Genomic DNA, 15,068 nt, shown 5'->3' on the forward strand with positions numbered 1-15,068 from the left:
AGCTTCCCACCACTTCCAGAGGGACCCAGGTCCCTGGCAGAGCTTGGAGAGTGACACTGGGGACCTCTGGCCTCCAGCAGCCCCAAGTGCCTCCTGGTTTGTCTGCCAGCACTGCGATGCTCTTTATCGCTGCCCAGGCTCCCTCAGCTCCAGCAGGTCGATACAATTGGTGGTAAAATAAATAAATTTTAAAAACCACAAAAAACAAGAGACACAAGAGCTGTGCACATTTTGAAAAAGGAGCAATTCAGCAGCTCCCACCACATCCCAAATGCCTCGTCCCACCCCGCCGTGCTGCTGCCACAGCTGCCCCCGGCACGGGGCCACTGCACAGACTCAGCCCACGCATCAGCTTTGTGGCTTTTCATTTAAAATAAGAGGCTTATCCATAAGAAAAAGAGGGGGAAAAAGATTTAAAACAGTAAAAAAAAAAAAAAAAAAATGAAGGCAGCTTTGGACATGGTTGCACCCGGACTGAATCAACTTGGATGTGTTTGCATTGCCCTGGCGCCTGTTTGCAGGCAGGTGGGTTGGGGACAGGGCCAGGAGATGTGGCACAGGCAGTGACAAGCTCCTGAGGAACAGGCAGGGACAGTCACAGTCTTTCACATCCCTCATGTAGTGTTCCTAGTCCAGGCAGGTGAAGAAATCCCCTGAAATCCAAGTGCCCACCCTCCCCAGGCTCACGGGAGAGTTGCTTCTCGAAGGTGGGGGTGAGAAGGGTGCTGGGAGGTGATGGGGGGCACAGGGACCCTCTCTGCCACCCTAATCCCTGTGGATGGCTCTTGCTCCAGCACCACAAATCTCCTGGGATCCACTGGCCAGACCCCTCATTTCAGGACCCTCTTCTTCCACCTCCCTCACTCCGCCTCCTTGGACTGTGTCTCCTTGGACTGCTTGGCTCGTTGCTTACGGAGCTTAACGAAGGCCTGAGCCTCTTTGTCCCCTTTCCTGGACTCCAGCAGCCGGAGGATCTCGTCCCCTGCCAGAGAAGAGGGGAATGATGGTGAGGGGCGCTCACCACAGCCCCCTCCTCGTGCCACAGGGCCCGCAGCAGCACCGCTCACTTACCGGTGGGTTTGGGGTGGGTGAGAGGGAGGCGGGTCTGGGGCACCTGTGCCATGTCAGCCTCGTCCTCGTCATCATTGAGGCCGGGCAGGTGGCAGAGGGGGAAGAAGGCTTCGCCCTCCAGGTCGTTGGAGCCCAGCGTGTCGTAGTCAAACACGGTCAGCAGCAGACAGGCCCCCTCCTGCCGGCACTTCTCCGGGGGGATCACGCTGCAGGGGAACGGGGAGGGGGGCTGGTGATGGTCACATCCCACCCCCTCCATCCCGAAATGCAACCATGGGAAGCCACCCCCCCTGCACTGATCCCAGCACCTCGAAGCACAGGGCCCCAGCCCAGCCCTGCACCCACCAACAGCACCCAGGTGTTTGGGGTCACCCCCAGCCCAGCTCCCACTGGGGTGGAAGGGAGTGAAATCTTCAGACAGGACCCAGTTCCTGGAGCAGCAGCCCCATGGCGGGAGCTCAATTGAAGCCTGAGGGGCTGCAGGGGCTGGGGGGGCAGGGGGCAGTGGGTGTCAGCCCCTACGTACAAGTCAAAGGCTTCGTCGAAGAGGGGGTGCAGCTCGTTCCTCTTGCACTGGGTGGTCCGGGCCACCACCTCGGGGAACTCGTGCCGGGGCTCCAGGGTGAGCTGGACAAAGGGGTCGCTGGAGCCTGGTGGGGTGCAAACATCAGCCCTGCCCACAACCCCTCTGCCCCAGCACAGCGGGGGCGGGGGGAAAAGGGGGTCAGGGCACCCTCACCACAACCCCCAGCCCAGCCCGTGCTCCTGGGAAGACGTGGGAACATCCCTAACCCTGCCCACACGCCGATCGGCCACGGGTGGCTGCAGGAGGAGTGACCTCTCCTGGAGAGTTCCCCAAACGACAGCCAGCCGGGGACAATGTCCGGGAGAATGTCATCCTGGCATCCCGGTTTTTGCCTGCAACTGGGATGCACGATGAAGAAAAGCCACCTGCCCCGGCTGCTGCCTTGTGCCTCAAGGTGAAGGCAGTGGGGTGTGGGCAGTGTCCTGCCTGGTCCTGCCTGCCACATCCCAGACCACCCTGGGTCAGTGCAATAACCCTCCTTCTTCCCCAAATCCACCTCCTCGGACGCAAAAACAAATCCAGAGAGTTACTCCAAGCACTGTCAGTATCTCTCCTACCCAGGGGGTCCCTGGGGCAGTGGGGTCCCCCAGCCCTCCCACAGGAGGGTCCTGGGTTGGTGGGGCCCCCCAGCCCACCCACACCCACCGTTGGAGTCCAGGGGGACGAGGTTGGCAGCGTTGAGCACTTCCACGCGCAGTTTCTGCTCCGAAGGGCGGTACAGAGCCTTGATCGTCACCGCCCCAAACTTCTCCGAGCTCGTGTCCAGCTGAGCAGTGGGGTACAAGAATAAGGGTGTTGCCCTTCAGCACCCCCAGGGAGGGCATGCATGGGGCCTGAGCAGAAATTTTGGGGTACCCCAAAAGGAGGTGATGGAATCCTCTGGGATGCAGTTGAGCCCCCTCTGGCTCAATTGCCACCACTGGGGCAAAACCAGCCCAAACAGTCCCAGGGTGGGGGGAAATCCCACATTTCCACAGGCAGGCTGTGCTGGGCAGCCTCATGAATGCAAGGATGGGATGTGGAAAGGGGCTGGAAGCAACCATCTGAGCTGCTACCTGCTGCTGGATCCTGTTGCTGAAGTATTTCTGGATGAGCTTGCGGCTGCTGGCGGAGCAGAGGGCCAGGTGGGTCTCCAGCGACTGTGGGGAGGGTGAGAGGTGATGCTCAAACACATGGACAGGTCCACAGCCTGGTGTTCCTTCCTCCCAAAGGAGCCCCTAGTGGAGCCCCCCATCCCCACCCTCCGTACCTGGAAGGCTGCGGTGTGCAGGATCTCCAGGGGCAGCCCGCAGCCCTCGCCGTAGAAGCACAGCTCCAGGCTCTGGGGAGAAGGATCCTGTCAGCCACCAACCCAACCCCCTCCCTGCCAGGGACCCCCCATTCTCCTGGGTACCTTCAGGGCACAGTGCAGCCTCCTGTAGTGCTGGGCTGAGGGGACCTGAGGTGCTGCTGCTGCCGAGAGCACAGACAGGGTGTGGTGCCAGAGGAGAGTGAGGAGGCTGCAGGGGTGAGGGAGGAAGGCTGTGAGCAGGGTCCAGGGGGTGGGTTGAAGCGATGGTCCCCAGCTGATGCGGGATGTCCCCGTGCCCCATGGAGCTGGGGGGACACTCCTGCCTGAGGGATGGTGACACCGGTGGCCTCTGCCATCCCCAGTGCCCCGTCACCTTTTGAAGTTCTCCTGGACCAGATGCTCGTTGAGATACTGCAGCTCCGACTCCAGGAACTTCATGAGCGGGATGATGGACTGCAGAGAGAGGAGAGGGGTGTTGGGGAGGGCACGGAGGGCCATGTCCAACAGGGAAGGATCCCAGAGGGGCTCCTTCCCACAGGACATGGGCAGGCTGTGCCTGGTCTGGTCCTGCTGCTAACACAGGCATCAAGCAAAGCATACAGATATCTGGGCCCCCTTACTGGTGGGTCCTGAGCCCCAGGTGTGGGGCAGAGAGAAGTGGGGAAGACTGATAGGGGCCTCCAACAAGCAGGTAAGGGCTATTCATGGCTGCCTGAAAACGATGGTCCAGGGGGCTGAACCAGGTACTTACATCCTCAGGCTCCTTGGTGTTATTGGAAGATGAGAGCTCCTGGATGTGTCTGGCAATGCCCTTTTCCAGCTGCCAGGCAGAAATGCAGGAAGACCCTTAAGACTTTGCCCTCTGCACCAGCCTCCCCACACCCAGGCCCACACTGTCTCCATCCCAGGAGCGTTATGGGCTCCAGGACGCCTTGGGTGAAGCTGCTCTGGGCCAGGTGAGGGCCAGGGGGGGTCAGTGGCAGGTGGTCACCTTGGTGGCCAGGGCCTGCACCACGTCCCGGACCTCGTGGTCCAGGCAGGACACGGTGCTGTCGAGCTGTTGGTGCAGCGTGTGCTGGATCTGCTGCTGGTCGATGACGGCCCCCGTGCGCTGCTCCAGCTGCGCCCAGTCCAGCTGCGTGGGCAGCCTCAGGATCAGCACCCGCAGCTGCTTGATGTTGTTCACCACGATGCAGAGCTGGGGGAGGTGGGTCTCCTTCAGGGTGTCCCACAACCCCTGGTACATCCCTCATCCCCAGTCCCATCTTTGTCTCCATCCCCATCTCCATCCCAGCACTACCTCATCTTCATCCCCATCCTCATCCTCATCCTCATCCATGCCCTCATCCCCAACCTGGTCCTTCTGCTCACACCACCTCCCTCCTGATTTTCCAGGACTGTGGCTATTGGGGGCCCACTGATCCCTGTGAATCCCAAACTGGGGATGTCAGCTGGGTTCTCAGGGGCTCATCTTCCCTTTTGCCCAGAAACCACGGCCAAATCCTGCCTCTCCCAGAGCAGTGCCCCGACACCAACCCTGTTGGCTGCTTCTCCCTCGTTCTGTTCGCTCAGGGACAGAGTCTCAGCCCTCTCCTTGATGAGCCGGCAGTACATCAGGGAGATTTTGCACATGTCCTGCAGGATAGAGGAGAACTCAACGGGATTGAACCAGGCAGCACTGGGGCCACCGCGGGGCAATGGGTGGGATCCATGGACACACATCTCCAAGAGCAGCAGAGGAAACTCCACGTGCTGATGGCCAGGTGTACAAACCTCCACGAGCTTCACCATGATCATGAAGGCCTCCTCGGGGTCCGGCCAGCTGAGCTGCTGCCAGGTCTTCACGATCTGGGCGTAGCAGGTGGACAGGTCAACAGTGGAGGTGCTGTGCTTGTTGTGCTCCCCGAAGGGCTTCAGCTGAGGGGCAGAGAAAGCCAATGCAACTTGTACAGAAAGATGCCAGCCCAGAGAGCAGAGCTGTTCCTTTGCTTTGTGGTTCTGGGGCCCATCATCAGCCTCATATATCCCTGCGTCATCACACAGCCACTTTGGAGAGAGGAGGATATGAAGATGGGTGGAGCAGCTCCCTGCTTCCCTCCATGCTCCAGCCCAGCATTGCTGGACCCCCTCCCCTCTTCCTAAAGGTTGGAAGCAAAGGGGATGCTCATGGCATGGTCCAAATGAAGGCTCCTCAGCTCACATGGGCTGCCAGAGAGCAGCAAAGGAAAGGGCACAGGAAGACAGTGTGGGGCCAGGGTGGGATCAGCTGGGCCAGGAGACCCCATCCTTTGTTATGTTTTTGGGAGAGGAACCTGCTCCTGGGCTGCAAGAGACTCCTACGTGGTGCTCTCAGTGCCGTGAGCCAGGCACAGGGGCAAGGAACAGAGGAAAGCTGGAGTGTCCCCACAGGGCAGAGGGAGATTTGCTCCTTCCCACATTACCTGGTCCATCTGGACAGCTCTCTGAGCCCTCTCCAGCGCAGTGTGGTAGGCCTTTTGCAGCCACTGGGGCACAGCTTCCTTGAACCACTGGTGGAAATTGCTCAGAGCCAGAGGTCCATCCCTGTGGATGAAGGCACCAGCTTCTCCAACTGCACAGCAATGGCGTGGGGCTGTCACCCCTCCTGCTCTCACATCACCCCTCCTGCTCTCCCATCACCCCTTCTGCTCTCTCATCACCCCTCCTGCTCTCACATCACCCCTCCTGCTTTCCCATCACCCCTCCTGCTCTCCCATCACCCCTCCTGCTCTCCCATCACCCCTCCTGCTCTCCCATCACCCCTCCTGCTCTCACATCACCCTTCACACACAAGGAGCTGCCCCGAGGTGGAGGCAGCACCAGAGCCACTGTGATAAAGAGAAACCTCCCCTTGTCTGGAATTTGAGATCTCCATCAAGCCACACAGAGATGAGCCTGAAACCCCTCTGGTGATGCTCCCATCAACACCAGGCACCAACAGCCTGGTCAGCCTGGTGTGTGACTGGTGATGTGGGCGAATGGGAAGGATCTGGAGTTCCTCTCAACTAACTGCTCGATCCCCCCTTTGGCATCTCTCCTCTCTCCGGGTTGGATACCTCCTCGGGAGGAACTCCTTCATCCGATAGAGCTCCTGCAGGTTCATGTAGAGCTGGAAAAGGCTCTCGGCTGTGGGCTTGGACATGCTGCTGTCGACCTCGTGCAGCTGCTCCTGGACATGTTCTGCCACCTGGGAAGAGGGGACAGCTGTCAGTGAGGGTCTGGCTGGGAAGGCTCCTTCTGGAGTCGCAGGGTGAGGGTCAGCTCAGGGGACTTCTATTCCTTTTTGGTGGCATTTCAGGAGGTTCACTGGGTGAAATAAGCAGACCAGAGTGCCTTTATGGGCATGCACAGAGAGAGATGGGGGCTTTCCCTGCCTTGCTGTCTTTCCCGGCTTGCAACAATCTGTTACAGCCTGAAGAGTGGCCAAAATCTTGGACTGGCTTTAGACCTTAGTCCCAGGAGTGCAGAGCAGCCCAGGCTTGCTCACCAGGCTCTCCAGCTCCAGGTAGGCAATGGAGAAGATATTCAGCTTGAAGGTGCTGCAAGAGAGAAATGGGGCATGAGAAGCCTGCCAGCCCCAGCCCAGCAAACCCTCCCAGACCACAGGGCAAGGACAATACAGGTCTGAAGGGCAGAGGTGGGACCACAGGTGCTACCTGTGGAGCCCAGGGGCCAAGGAGTGAGGCATCAAAGTGCCCTGTCGCTTGGAACCTACTTAATGAAGAATTTATTCCAGATTTTGTGGCACTGCTGGAGATCTTCTATCACCTCCAGGAGGAGTCTGGACAAGGCTTTTCCATTCTCCTCCATGCTCTGCAAAGGAAGGAACAGCTTGTTTTGGGTGCTCAGACATTTTGAGGTGACTTTACCACGTCAGGGAGGCAGAGAAGGGAACTGACCTTCACTATGGGCTTGAGGTGCTCCTTCTGCATGTGAAACCACTCCGTGGTGCCTGACTGCAAGAGAGGAGTCCTGATGGGATGGCAGGGAAGCAGGAGGAGCAAAGACAGCTCTGTCACTCCCTTCACTCTCCCTGTCCCCTGGGTGGGGTCAGGACCCAGCTCCATGTGGTGGGAACCACAGGCTGGGACCACCAGCTTGAAGAGGGGTGGTATTTCCCCCACCACGATGGTCCATGTGGATTTGCTGAGGTGAGGACATTGGGCAGGGGACAGAAGGGAAGGGAGACCCAGAGGGTCCCACCTCACTGGGTCTGGGGTGGGTGAGACCCCTTGTACCTTCAGTGCCACGGAGATCATCTGGGGCAGGTCAGGGCTGAGCGTGCACAGCTCATGGAAAGCTTTTGTTTTGCACATCTGAACCAGGACCCTGCCAAAAGAGAACCTCAAGTGAAACCCAGCACCAGCCACCAGAAACAACCATCTATCCCCCAAGAGACCTTCCCCTCCCAACAACATCCCCCATGGGGAGCCCAGGATGAGGGACAGGACAGGACAAGTGTTACAGCAGCCTAGAAGGAGTCAGGAAGGGCTCAAAGGGGTTTTTGCTCAAGTTCACAGGCTTGTCCATCATGGTGGCAAAGTCCTACCACCCCACACTGAGCTGGCACCGGTGCCTGACTCACCGGAGCAGGGACTGGAGCCTCTCCTTGGACCTCGGGACAGAGAGGGGGAAAATGATGCGGTACCTCCGGATGAGGGAGACCCCGTAGGTCAGCAAGGACTGGAAGGACTCGGCCAGCTCTGCTTTCTGGGGAGAAGAAAAGAAACTTGCACTGTTCATGTCAGTGATGGGTAGATGCCAGCAGGACCATGGCACCACTGTGGAGGGAGCTGGCAGCTCCCATTCCTTTCCAGCCTGCTCCAGGGATGGGAAACCCCCCTGATGCCTCAATTAGCTTCTCCCTGGAGGGGCTGAACTGAGCTTTGTTCTTAAATCTCATTGCTATGCATGGACAATTCAGGGTCTCAGCAGGGCTCGGGGATGCTCTGGGAAAACAGGCAGGGAAAAGCAGGAACTGGGTCATAGTTAAGTTTTGGAGGGGGTTGTGATCGACTTGATGGCAGGGGTGGAGGAGGGGAACGTTGGTGCAACGGGAAGGGCTTCTCCATGGAGAGGAGGGGAACAAACCCCTGGGAAATGTCCTCCAGCTGCCCCAGCACCCCTGTGCCCCACAGTCTCCTGCCCTTCCTGGAACACCGGGAGTGAAATGGCCCTGGGAGCTGGGAGGAGAGGCTCAGGGTTGGATGCACGAGGCGCCTTTCCCCAGTCTCTGCCCACCAGGCAGTGCCAGAGCCCCCTCACCTGCTCTGGCCTGAGCCTCTCCTGTGCCCACTGGTACTCGATGCTGGTGATCTGGTGCAGGAGGCAGTTGCTGTTGAACTCGAGGCTCTGGTAGAGTTTGCTGTATGCCAGCCACTTCCTGGGGAGGAGGGAGGGCTGGGATGAGCCCCCAGAGTCTGGGGGGCACGCAGGGGTCAGCGTGGGGCTCCCTCACCCACAGTCACAGCCCGGATCACAGGGGCAGGACCCAGGTCTCCTGGGTGCAGGGGGCAATACCCACCACACTGAGCTCATGGGGGAGACCAGCTGTGGTCAGACAGTTCCAGGGAAGGCACTGGGGCCCTTAACCCCCCAGCAGACTCCCTGAGTGTGGGGTACTCACGCCATGACCTGGTGGAAGTCAGAGAGATCCTTCTGTGTGGCGTGCAGGTACAGCACGGTGCTGGCGTGTCTGCTCAGCTCCCCATCCCAGGAGATGCTCCCAGCCTGTGAGGATGGAAGAGGGATGATGTGTCCTGGAGCAAGACAGGGAGGGGGACAGGTGGGGTGTATTTGCAGGACCATGGGAGGAGTGTGTGCCCCATAAGGATGCCAGGCACAGGCAGGGATCATCCTGACCCTCCTTCCCATCCCACTGCACGATGTGTCAGGGGAGATGGGCTCCAGAGGAAGCCCTCAGCCAGCCCAGCTGCTGGAGGGCTGCTACTGGCACTGGGAGAGCAGAACCTGGTGCTGGAGGATCTCGTAGGACACCAGCTGCTGCAGGAGGTGGCGATGGACGGTGTAGCTCGGCTGTGTCCGGCTGCTCGTGGTGGCCCTCTGAGAAGAGACAAGGCAGAAATAACCATCACCTGCCTGAACACGCAGGGACACATCAGAGTGGGGACACAGGACTCAAAAAGCACGGAGCTGGGGAGCCAAGGGGTACAGGTGCAGCAGGGGCAGGGTCCCCGTGCTGGCACAGAGCTCAGGGAAGGGCCCAGCACATGCAAACCCTGGTGCTGGCACCTCTGGTCCTGGGGCAGGGACCTGTGACCCCAAGATAAGCCCCAAGGGATGGGAAACTTGTATTGGGAAGGGCAGCCTTTCCCCACCCTCTCCCACCTTCTTGTGGGTCAGCAGGAACTGCAGGTGACAGTCTCCCCGGTTGGGATATGTCTCAGTCCGTGGCTCCAGATGGTACCACTGGTCATTCCAGCAGTGCAGGTCCTGCAGGCACAGAGACAAGGATGAGCTTCAAGCAGCCTACCTGGGGGAAGGATCCCACTCAGGGACCAGGGAATCCTGATCTGCATTCATGGCACAGAAAGATTGTACAGGATTAAAAATACAGGATGTGCAATGACTGAGTGTGTTGGAGTGGCACCTGCCACCACACCAAAAGACCTGACATGAGCCTGTGGCCCTGAGCCAGGATCCTGGGTGTGCCGGGTGCTGCCATAGGGCTGGGATCCTGCCTGGACCCCTTGAGGTTTAACTGATGCCTGGAGAAGAGGATGATGCACCCTGGCACTCACCTTCAGGCGAATGACCACGTTTCCCAGGAAATCATCCTGCCCTTTGTCTTTTCGAGCATCTTTAAAGATCCTGAAAGGCACAGACAAAGGAGGGGATCACAAGGTGTCCTACAGCTGTGACCCAGCCATGGCTGAAGGGGATGAAGGGTGGCACAGACCTGCTGCCCTCCCTCCCTCCTTCCAGAGGTGATTTTTTAAAATCCAACAGACAAACGAGCATTTTCCAAGCCCTCTTCCCTCAGCAGCCCTAGGGCCTCACCAGCACCAACCGTTTGAGGCCATGGAGATCCGTCAGCTCCCCCAGCTTGTGCCGCATCGACTCCACCACGTCCGAGTCCCTGCCAGGGGAAAGGGGGAAATTCAGGGAGAGGTGATGGCAGAGGAGGGAAGGTACAGGAAGGGAGAAGTGTCAGGACAGAGGCCACCCCTAAAACCAGCCAAAATCTGCAAGCATGTGGCTCCTTTCCATAAATAGGACTCAGGCTCAGATCAGCCCTGCCTGGGCTCTCTCTGCTCGTGCAGGTCACATCCTGCACTGAGCACTGCTCCAGCAGAAAGTGATGGGGAGTGGGGACCCCAACTGGTTTCTGGGGCTTTTGAAAGGCTGTAGGCTGAAGGACCACCCCAGGGACCCTCCCAGGAGGCAGGAATCCCTCAGGGCAGGGGTCACTGGCCAGGGATGCTGCCACTCACCACATGTCCAGGTGGAAGCTGGCTGTCTCCACATCTTCAAACTCCCTGCAAGGCACCAGGGGGATGCTGTCACTCCAGTAACATGCAAGTGGTGAAGCCCCTCATCCACGCCCAAGAGCCCTGACCACCCCATCCAGCCCCCCAGACAGCAGCGCCAAGGGGTGTTGCATTACAGGATAAACGTCTCGTCCCACACCGGGCTGAGGGTCTGGTTTATGACTTGTGTGCGATGGATCTGGTCTTCAGGGATGAGGTCTTTGACCACAGCCTTCATCCTCCTCCTGTGCTCGGGCTGGGCTGGCTCCTGGCTCTTGGCCTCGATGCCCAGCAGGCAGTAGGGGTCACTGAACCCTGTGAGGGCAGAGCTGTGCAAGTCCCCGTGGGGAGCAGCAGCTGCTGCTGTTGTTCCCATGGGACACCCACCTGACCCCACTTACCACTGACATCTTTACCCAAAATCCCCTTGGCTTCCTTCACAGTTGCTTTCAGGCAGTAAATGGGGCTCTGGAAGGATGAAAAGATAACTATTGATGTGTGGGGTCACCAACCCTGCGAGGAAGGACGGGGCTCTGTCAGCTTCCACCCAGGCAGTGACAACCCCAGGGCAACCCAAATCCCGAACACAGGGGCCAGGAAGCACTGCAGCCCCCCAGCACCACCCCAGTACAGGACCCCAGCAGCATACTGGGGAGAGGCCATACCTCCAGTTCCATGACCTGCTGCATGATGACACTGTGCTCCTTTGCATCCATGCCGAAAGCCTGTGTGGATAGCAGGGATGGTAATGGATGCTGCCCTGTTAACACAGCTGGAGAGCAGCCAGGGGCTTCCCTCCACTCCCTGAGAGCCAGCTGCAGCTGGAGGGGAGAGGAGAGGAGCAAAGAGCCCAGCAGGAGGGCTGGGGACCAGCTGAAAGCTCTTGAGGGAGAGCCTTCTTCCCACCATCCCAGGCCTAAGATAAACATTTCTCCCCAGGGCTAACATTTCCCAGCCACAGGCTGTCCCAGCCCTCCAGCTGCATCCTGCTGCTACATCTATTAAGATGCTTGTTAAGAACTCCCTCCAAGTGACCCCCACCAGGAGAGGATGGATATATCAGGGGACAGGTTTGGGGGACCCCCCCAGGAGGGGACCCACCTTCTGCACGTAGGAGTAGAGCTCCTGGGAGTCTGCAACCTGGTGGGGCTCAGGCTTGCCCAGGCGGTGCCGGATGGTGTAGAGAACCTCCTCATAGAGCTGGTCCAGCTGTGGGGGGACACTGCTGACACCTCACGTGGGGCCAGGCCAGCGGGGACTTGCTCCATGCATCCCCCAGGATCAGTGGGGTGTCCCCTTCACACTTCTTGAAGCTCCCACTGGTCCCTGACACCCCCTGAATCAAGCCCTGCTCGCCCACCACTGGCTGTCCCTGAGGAGGAACTCCAGGAGCTGAGCCATGTCCCCAAGCCCCAGCAGCACTGCCACCCCCTCCAGTGCCACCAAGGGAGACCGTGGTGGGGCCTCGTTCATACCTCTGCCTTGGAGAACCGGTGGGACAGATCCATCTGGAGAGAAAAGAGAAGCAGAGAGGTTTCCCCTAAGGTCTTGTGGCAGAGGGTGGTTTGAGGAGGAAATCGTGGCCAGACAGGGCAGGGCAGCCAGGATGGGATGGCATCATACACAGTCCATAGGGGTGGGATGCCCCAAAGGGTGCTGTGACACCCCACAGACACCCCTCAGCCGAGGCACCACTGTCTCTGTCACCCCCCAGCAGGGCAGCACGGAGGCTTCACCCCCAGTCCCTGTTAATTGAGGAGGGGGCAGCAATTTGGGGTGACCCTCAGGAAGCTTTAAAGGCCAATCGCCCCCCTGTCACCGCACAGAGCTGTTTGCTCCAGCAGGGCCAGGCTGGAGAGCAAAGCAGCTGAAGAGAGGGCAGGTGGCCAAAGCACAGCGAGGAGCTGCAGGCTGGGCAAGGAGATCCCCAAAAAACTTGGGATTTGGTGCACTGCTCCGTTCCCCACATGAAGGATGACCAGCAATAGCGCTGGCTTTTCAAATGGGAATAAAATTAGAAGACTCACGTGATGAGGCACTGCGTGACTCCCATGGCACTCCCCCCAGGACTGGCTGGGTGGGTCCTGCTGCCCACGCAGCCCCTGCCATTCCCCACCTAAAATGTCACCTCCCACTCATCCCAGCTCTGTGTGGGTCCAGCAGGGAGACCAAACCACTTTTGCACACCACCTTTTCCCTAGAAAACCAGCTCTCAGCCCATCCTCACCCTCTCTTCCCTCCCTGAGGCTGAGCTTGTTCTGCATCTGCTTCTCCTACCACAGCCTGGATTCAGACACCACCACAGCCCAGAAACTCATTCCTGCTGCAGAGCCTGGCCAGCTGACAGTGACTTTGCCACTGCCATGAGCTGTGGCCACCAAAGGAAGGGGACCAGTGCCCCTGTGCCATCCATTATGGATCCCAGCACTGGAGCCTCTGGGAGTTCAAGGGGTGATGCCAGAAAATATAATGGAAATTTTTGAAATGCATTTGGGCCTTTCTGTGCCAAGCATGGCCCCTGTGCCTGCTGAGCCAGGGCTGGCAGGGCTGCATGAATGGATGCACAAGCCCTACCTGTGGGTCAGCCCAGGCCCCAAAGTGACCTTAGGATACCCCTGATAGAAAAAAAACAACCCCGAGCTGGAAACATTAACATTTGCTTATGGCAAATCTAGGGCTGGCATAATCCCCCAGCCATCTGGACTAAATTCAACTCTTCCACCCTCAACAAATTTAACCCTTGAGCTACTTCTCTCCCACCTGCCTCCTCCTACCTTCTTCTTTCACCTGCTGGTGGGTGCTGGGGGCTGTGGTGGCTCCAGGAAAGGTCCCTGGAAAAGGGGGACCCAGCGCATGCAGGAGGGTCCCAGCCTGCTCCTGCCTGCCCCTGACCAGGGACCATCCACCTTCCACTGCTGCTGGCACTGTCCTACCTGCATCACGGCATGGGGGGCACGGCCCCATCCCAAATCCTTCAGCAGTGCCAGCTGCCCCACAGCAAGGTCGTGAGCGCAGAGGGGAGAGAAAAAGGACTTCATTTCTCTGCTGCTGCTACTTATCAGCAAGGCACAAGCACCTGCTCCTTGTCCAGCAGTGGGGCAGCATGAGGAGTTGGGCAGGGGGAGGAATTGCTGCTGATGTGGGGGGCAGGTCCCTGCTGCTCCCTTCTGCCAGTGGGAGCAGTGGCTGCGGGATCTGCTCCCTGCTCGCCCATATGTGCATGGGACCGGTTAAGCTAAAGCTGAGCTGAGCCACCAGGATGTGTTTACTGCTGCTAATCCCCACGCCAAGAGCCCAGCTGAAATCCAGGAGTGTTGCTTAAATCCAGGCCCAGATACAGCCACCAGCATCACCCCACCAGTGTCAGCGGTGCAGGAGGCCAGCCTGGCTGTGGAGATGGGGGCATGTGGGAGGAGGAGAAGTCCTGAGGAGGGGTGGGTCATCCCAGGAATCCAGCACAAGGGATCAGGCCCTCATCCTCCCAGCAGCACTGGGCAGAACTGCAGGTCCCATCTCACAGGGACAGACACAGGGGCACCGTCTGTCTCTCTGCTGCAGAGGAAGATGGTTGGGTTGGCCCAGGGCAGGGCTTTGGGGGAGCTGCTGGCAGGAGGGAGCCCAGGGGGGCTGTGAGGTGCTGGGAAGCTGCAGCTGAGCTAAAAGAGGACCCTCAATGCCAGCACAGAGCTGCAGCCAATCCCACACTCACCCCTGGGTGCCCATTTACACGGATTCGCTTCCCCCATCCCTTGGTCGCCCTTGCAAAGCATCGCATCCGGGACATGGACTCCATCCCTCTTCTCTCATTCCCCTTTTGCAGCCTCAGCACCCAGCTCTGCTCCCCAGGGTGCAGATCCCCTCCTGGGGCCATTGCACCCCAAACACGCTCCCCAGCTCCCCGGGGTCAAGGCCACCTACCTCGGGGCTCTCCTCCCTGGGGAGGGTCCCCGTGGGGGTCTCGCCAGCAGGATCCATCTCCGGGGGAGGCTGAGCACGGCAGGGGAGCGGCTGCAGCTCTGCCTGACGCTGCTGCCTCTCCCACTCACTCGCTTGCTCAAAGGAAACCACAGACCTTATCTCGCCGTGGCCATTTTAGCGAGCGGAAATGCACGCAGGGCTCCTTCGAGAGCAGCTCGGGGACGCCCCAGCCCTGCTCCCCAGCACCCCCTGGGTGATGGGGACCTCGTGGAACAGAGGGGAGGGGGGCAAAAGAAAGCTGTCACACACAGTCTCTGCTGTTACTTATGAGCAAGGAATTGGGAGCAAGTGGACAGAAGTAGTCCTGAAATGTCAAAGCCCAGCAGGGAATGGGGGTGATGGGGAGGATTGGTGGAGGCAACATGGAGGGTCTGGGCTCCAGTGTGTATTTGGGGTCTGTAACGCCCTGTGAGCGCAGACAGAGGCCCTGCAGAAAGCAGAAGGTGTCTTCAGCCCCAAAGGATGGAGGGGATTTAAAACCCCATGCAAAAGCTGCAGGGTGGGAAATCCTCGTGACACCCAAAGGTGTTGGACGAGGTTGGGCTGAGAACTGATGCAGTGAGTGCACGTGCCAGGGACAGCACTGGGAAAGGGAGTGTGGCCTTCTTCCCAAAAGGGCTGTCCAGACAGAGCT

At 59.1% G+C, this 15,068-nt stretch overlaps 1 protein-coding gene across 1 annotated transcript; it reads right to left on the reverse strand.

Annotated features, from left to right (window-relative positions):
* Window positions 1–513: 513 nt before the first annotated feature.
* Window positions 514–14,431, reverse strand: UNC13D (unc-13 homolog D). Its single transcript, XM_050319059.1, has 32 exons — window positions 14,375–14,431; window positions 11,932–11,964; window positions 11,558–11,665; window positions 11,122–11,181; window positions 10,858–10,924; window positions 10,594–10,771; window positions 10,421–10,465; window positions 9,997–10,065; window positions 9,728–9,797; window positions 9,315–9,419; window positions 8,937–9,029; window positions 8,593–8,696; window positions 8,232–8,349; window positions 7,552–7,676; window positions 7,205–7,295; window positions 6,866–6,922; window positions 6,682–6,779; window positions 6,454–6,505; window positions 6,023–6,153; window positions 5,390–5,510; window positions 4,722–4,865; window positions 4,485–4,583; window positions 3,940–4,146; window positions 3,700–3,768; window positions 3,322–3,401; window positions 3,051–3,156; window positions 2,907–2,978; window positions 2,713–2,796; window positions 2,303–2,423; window positions 1,598–1,721; window positions 1,072–1,277; window positions 514–982 (listed from the first exon to the last, which is right to left on the reverse strand). The coding sequence occupies exons 1-32, from the start codon at window positions 14,429–14,431 to the stop codon at window positions 861–863; spliced, it is 3,216 nt and encodes a 1,071-aa protein (XP_050175016.1). The 3' UTR covers window positions 514–860.
* Window positions 14,432–15,068: the final 637 nt, after the last annotated feature.

This window comes from Myiozetetes cayanensis, unplaced genomic scaffold (assembly GCF_022539395.1).
Source record: "Myiozetetes cayanensis isolate MyiCay16 unplaced genomic scaffold, myiCay2020 scf22, whole genome shotgun sequence".
Lineage (NCBI taxonomy): Eukaryota > Metazoa > Chordata > Aves > Passeriformes > Tyrannidae > Myiozetetes > Myiozetetes cayanensis.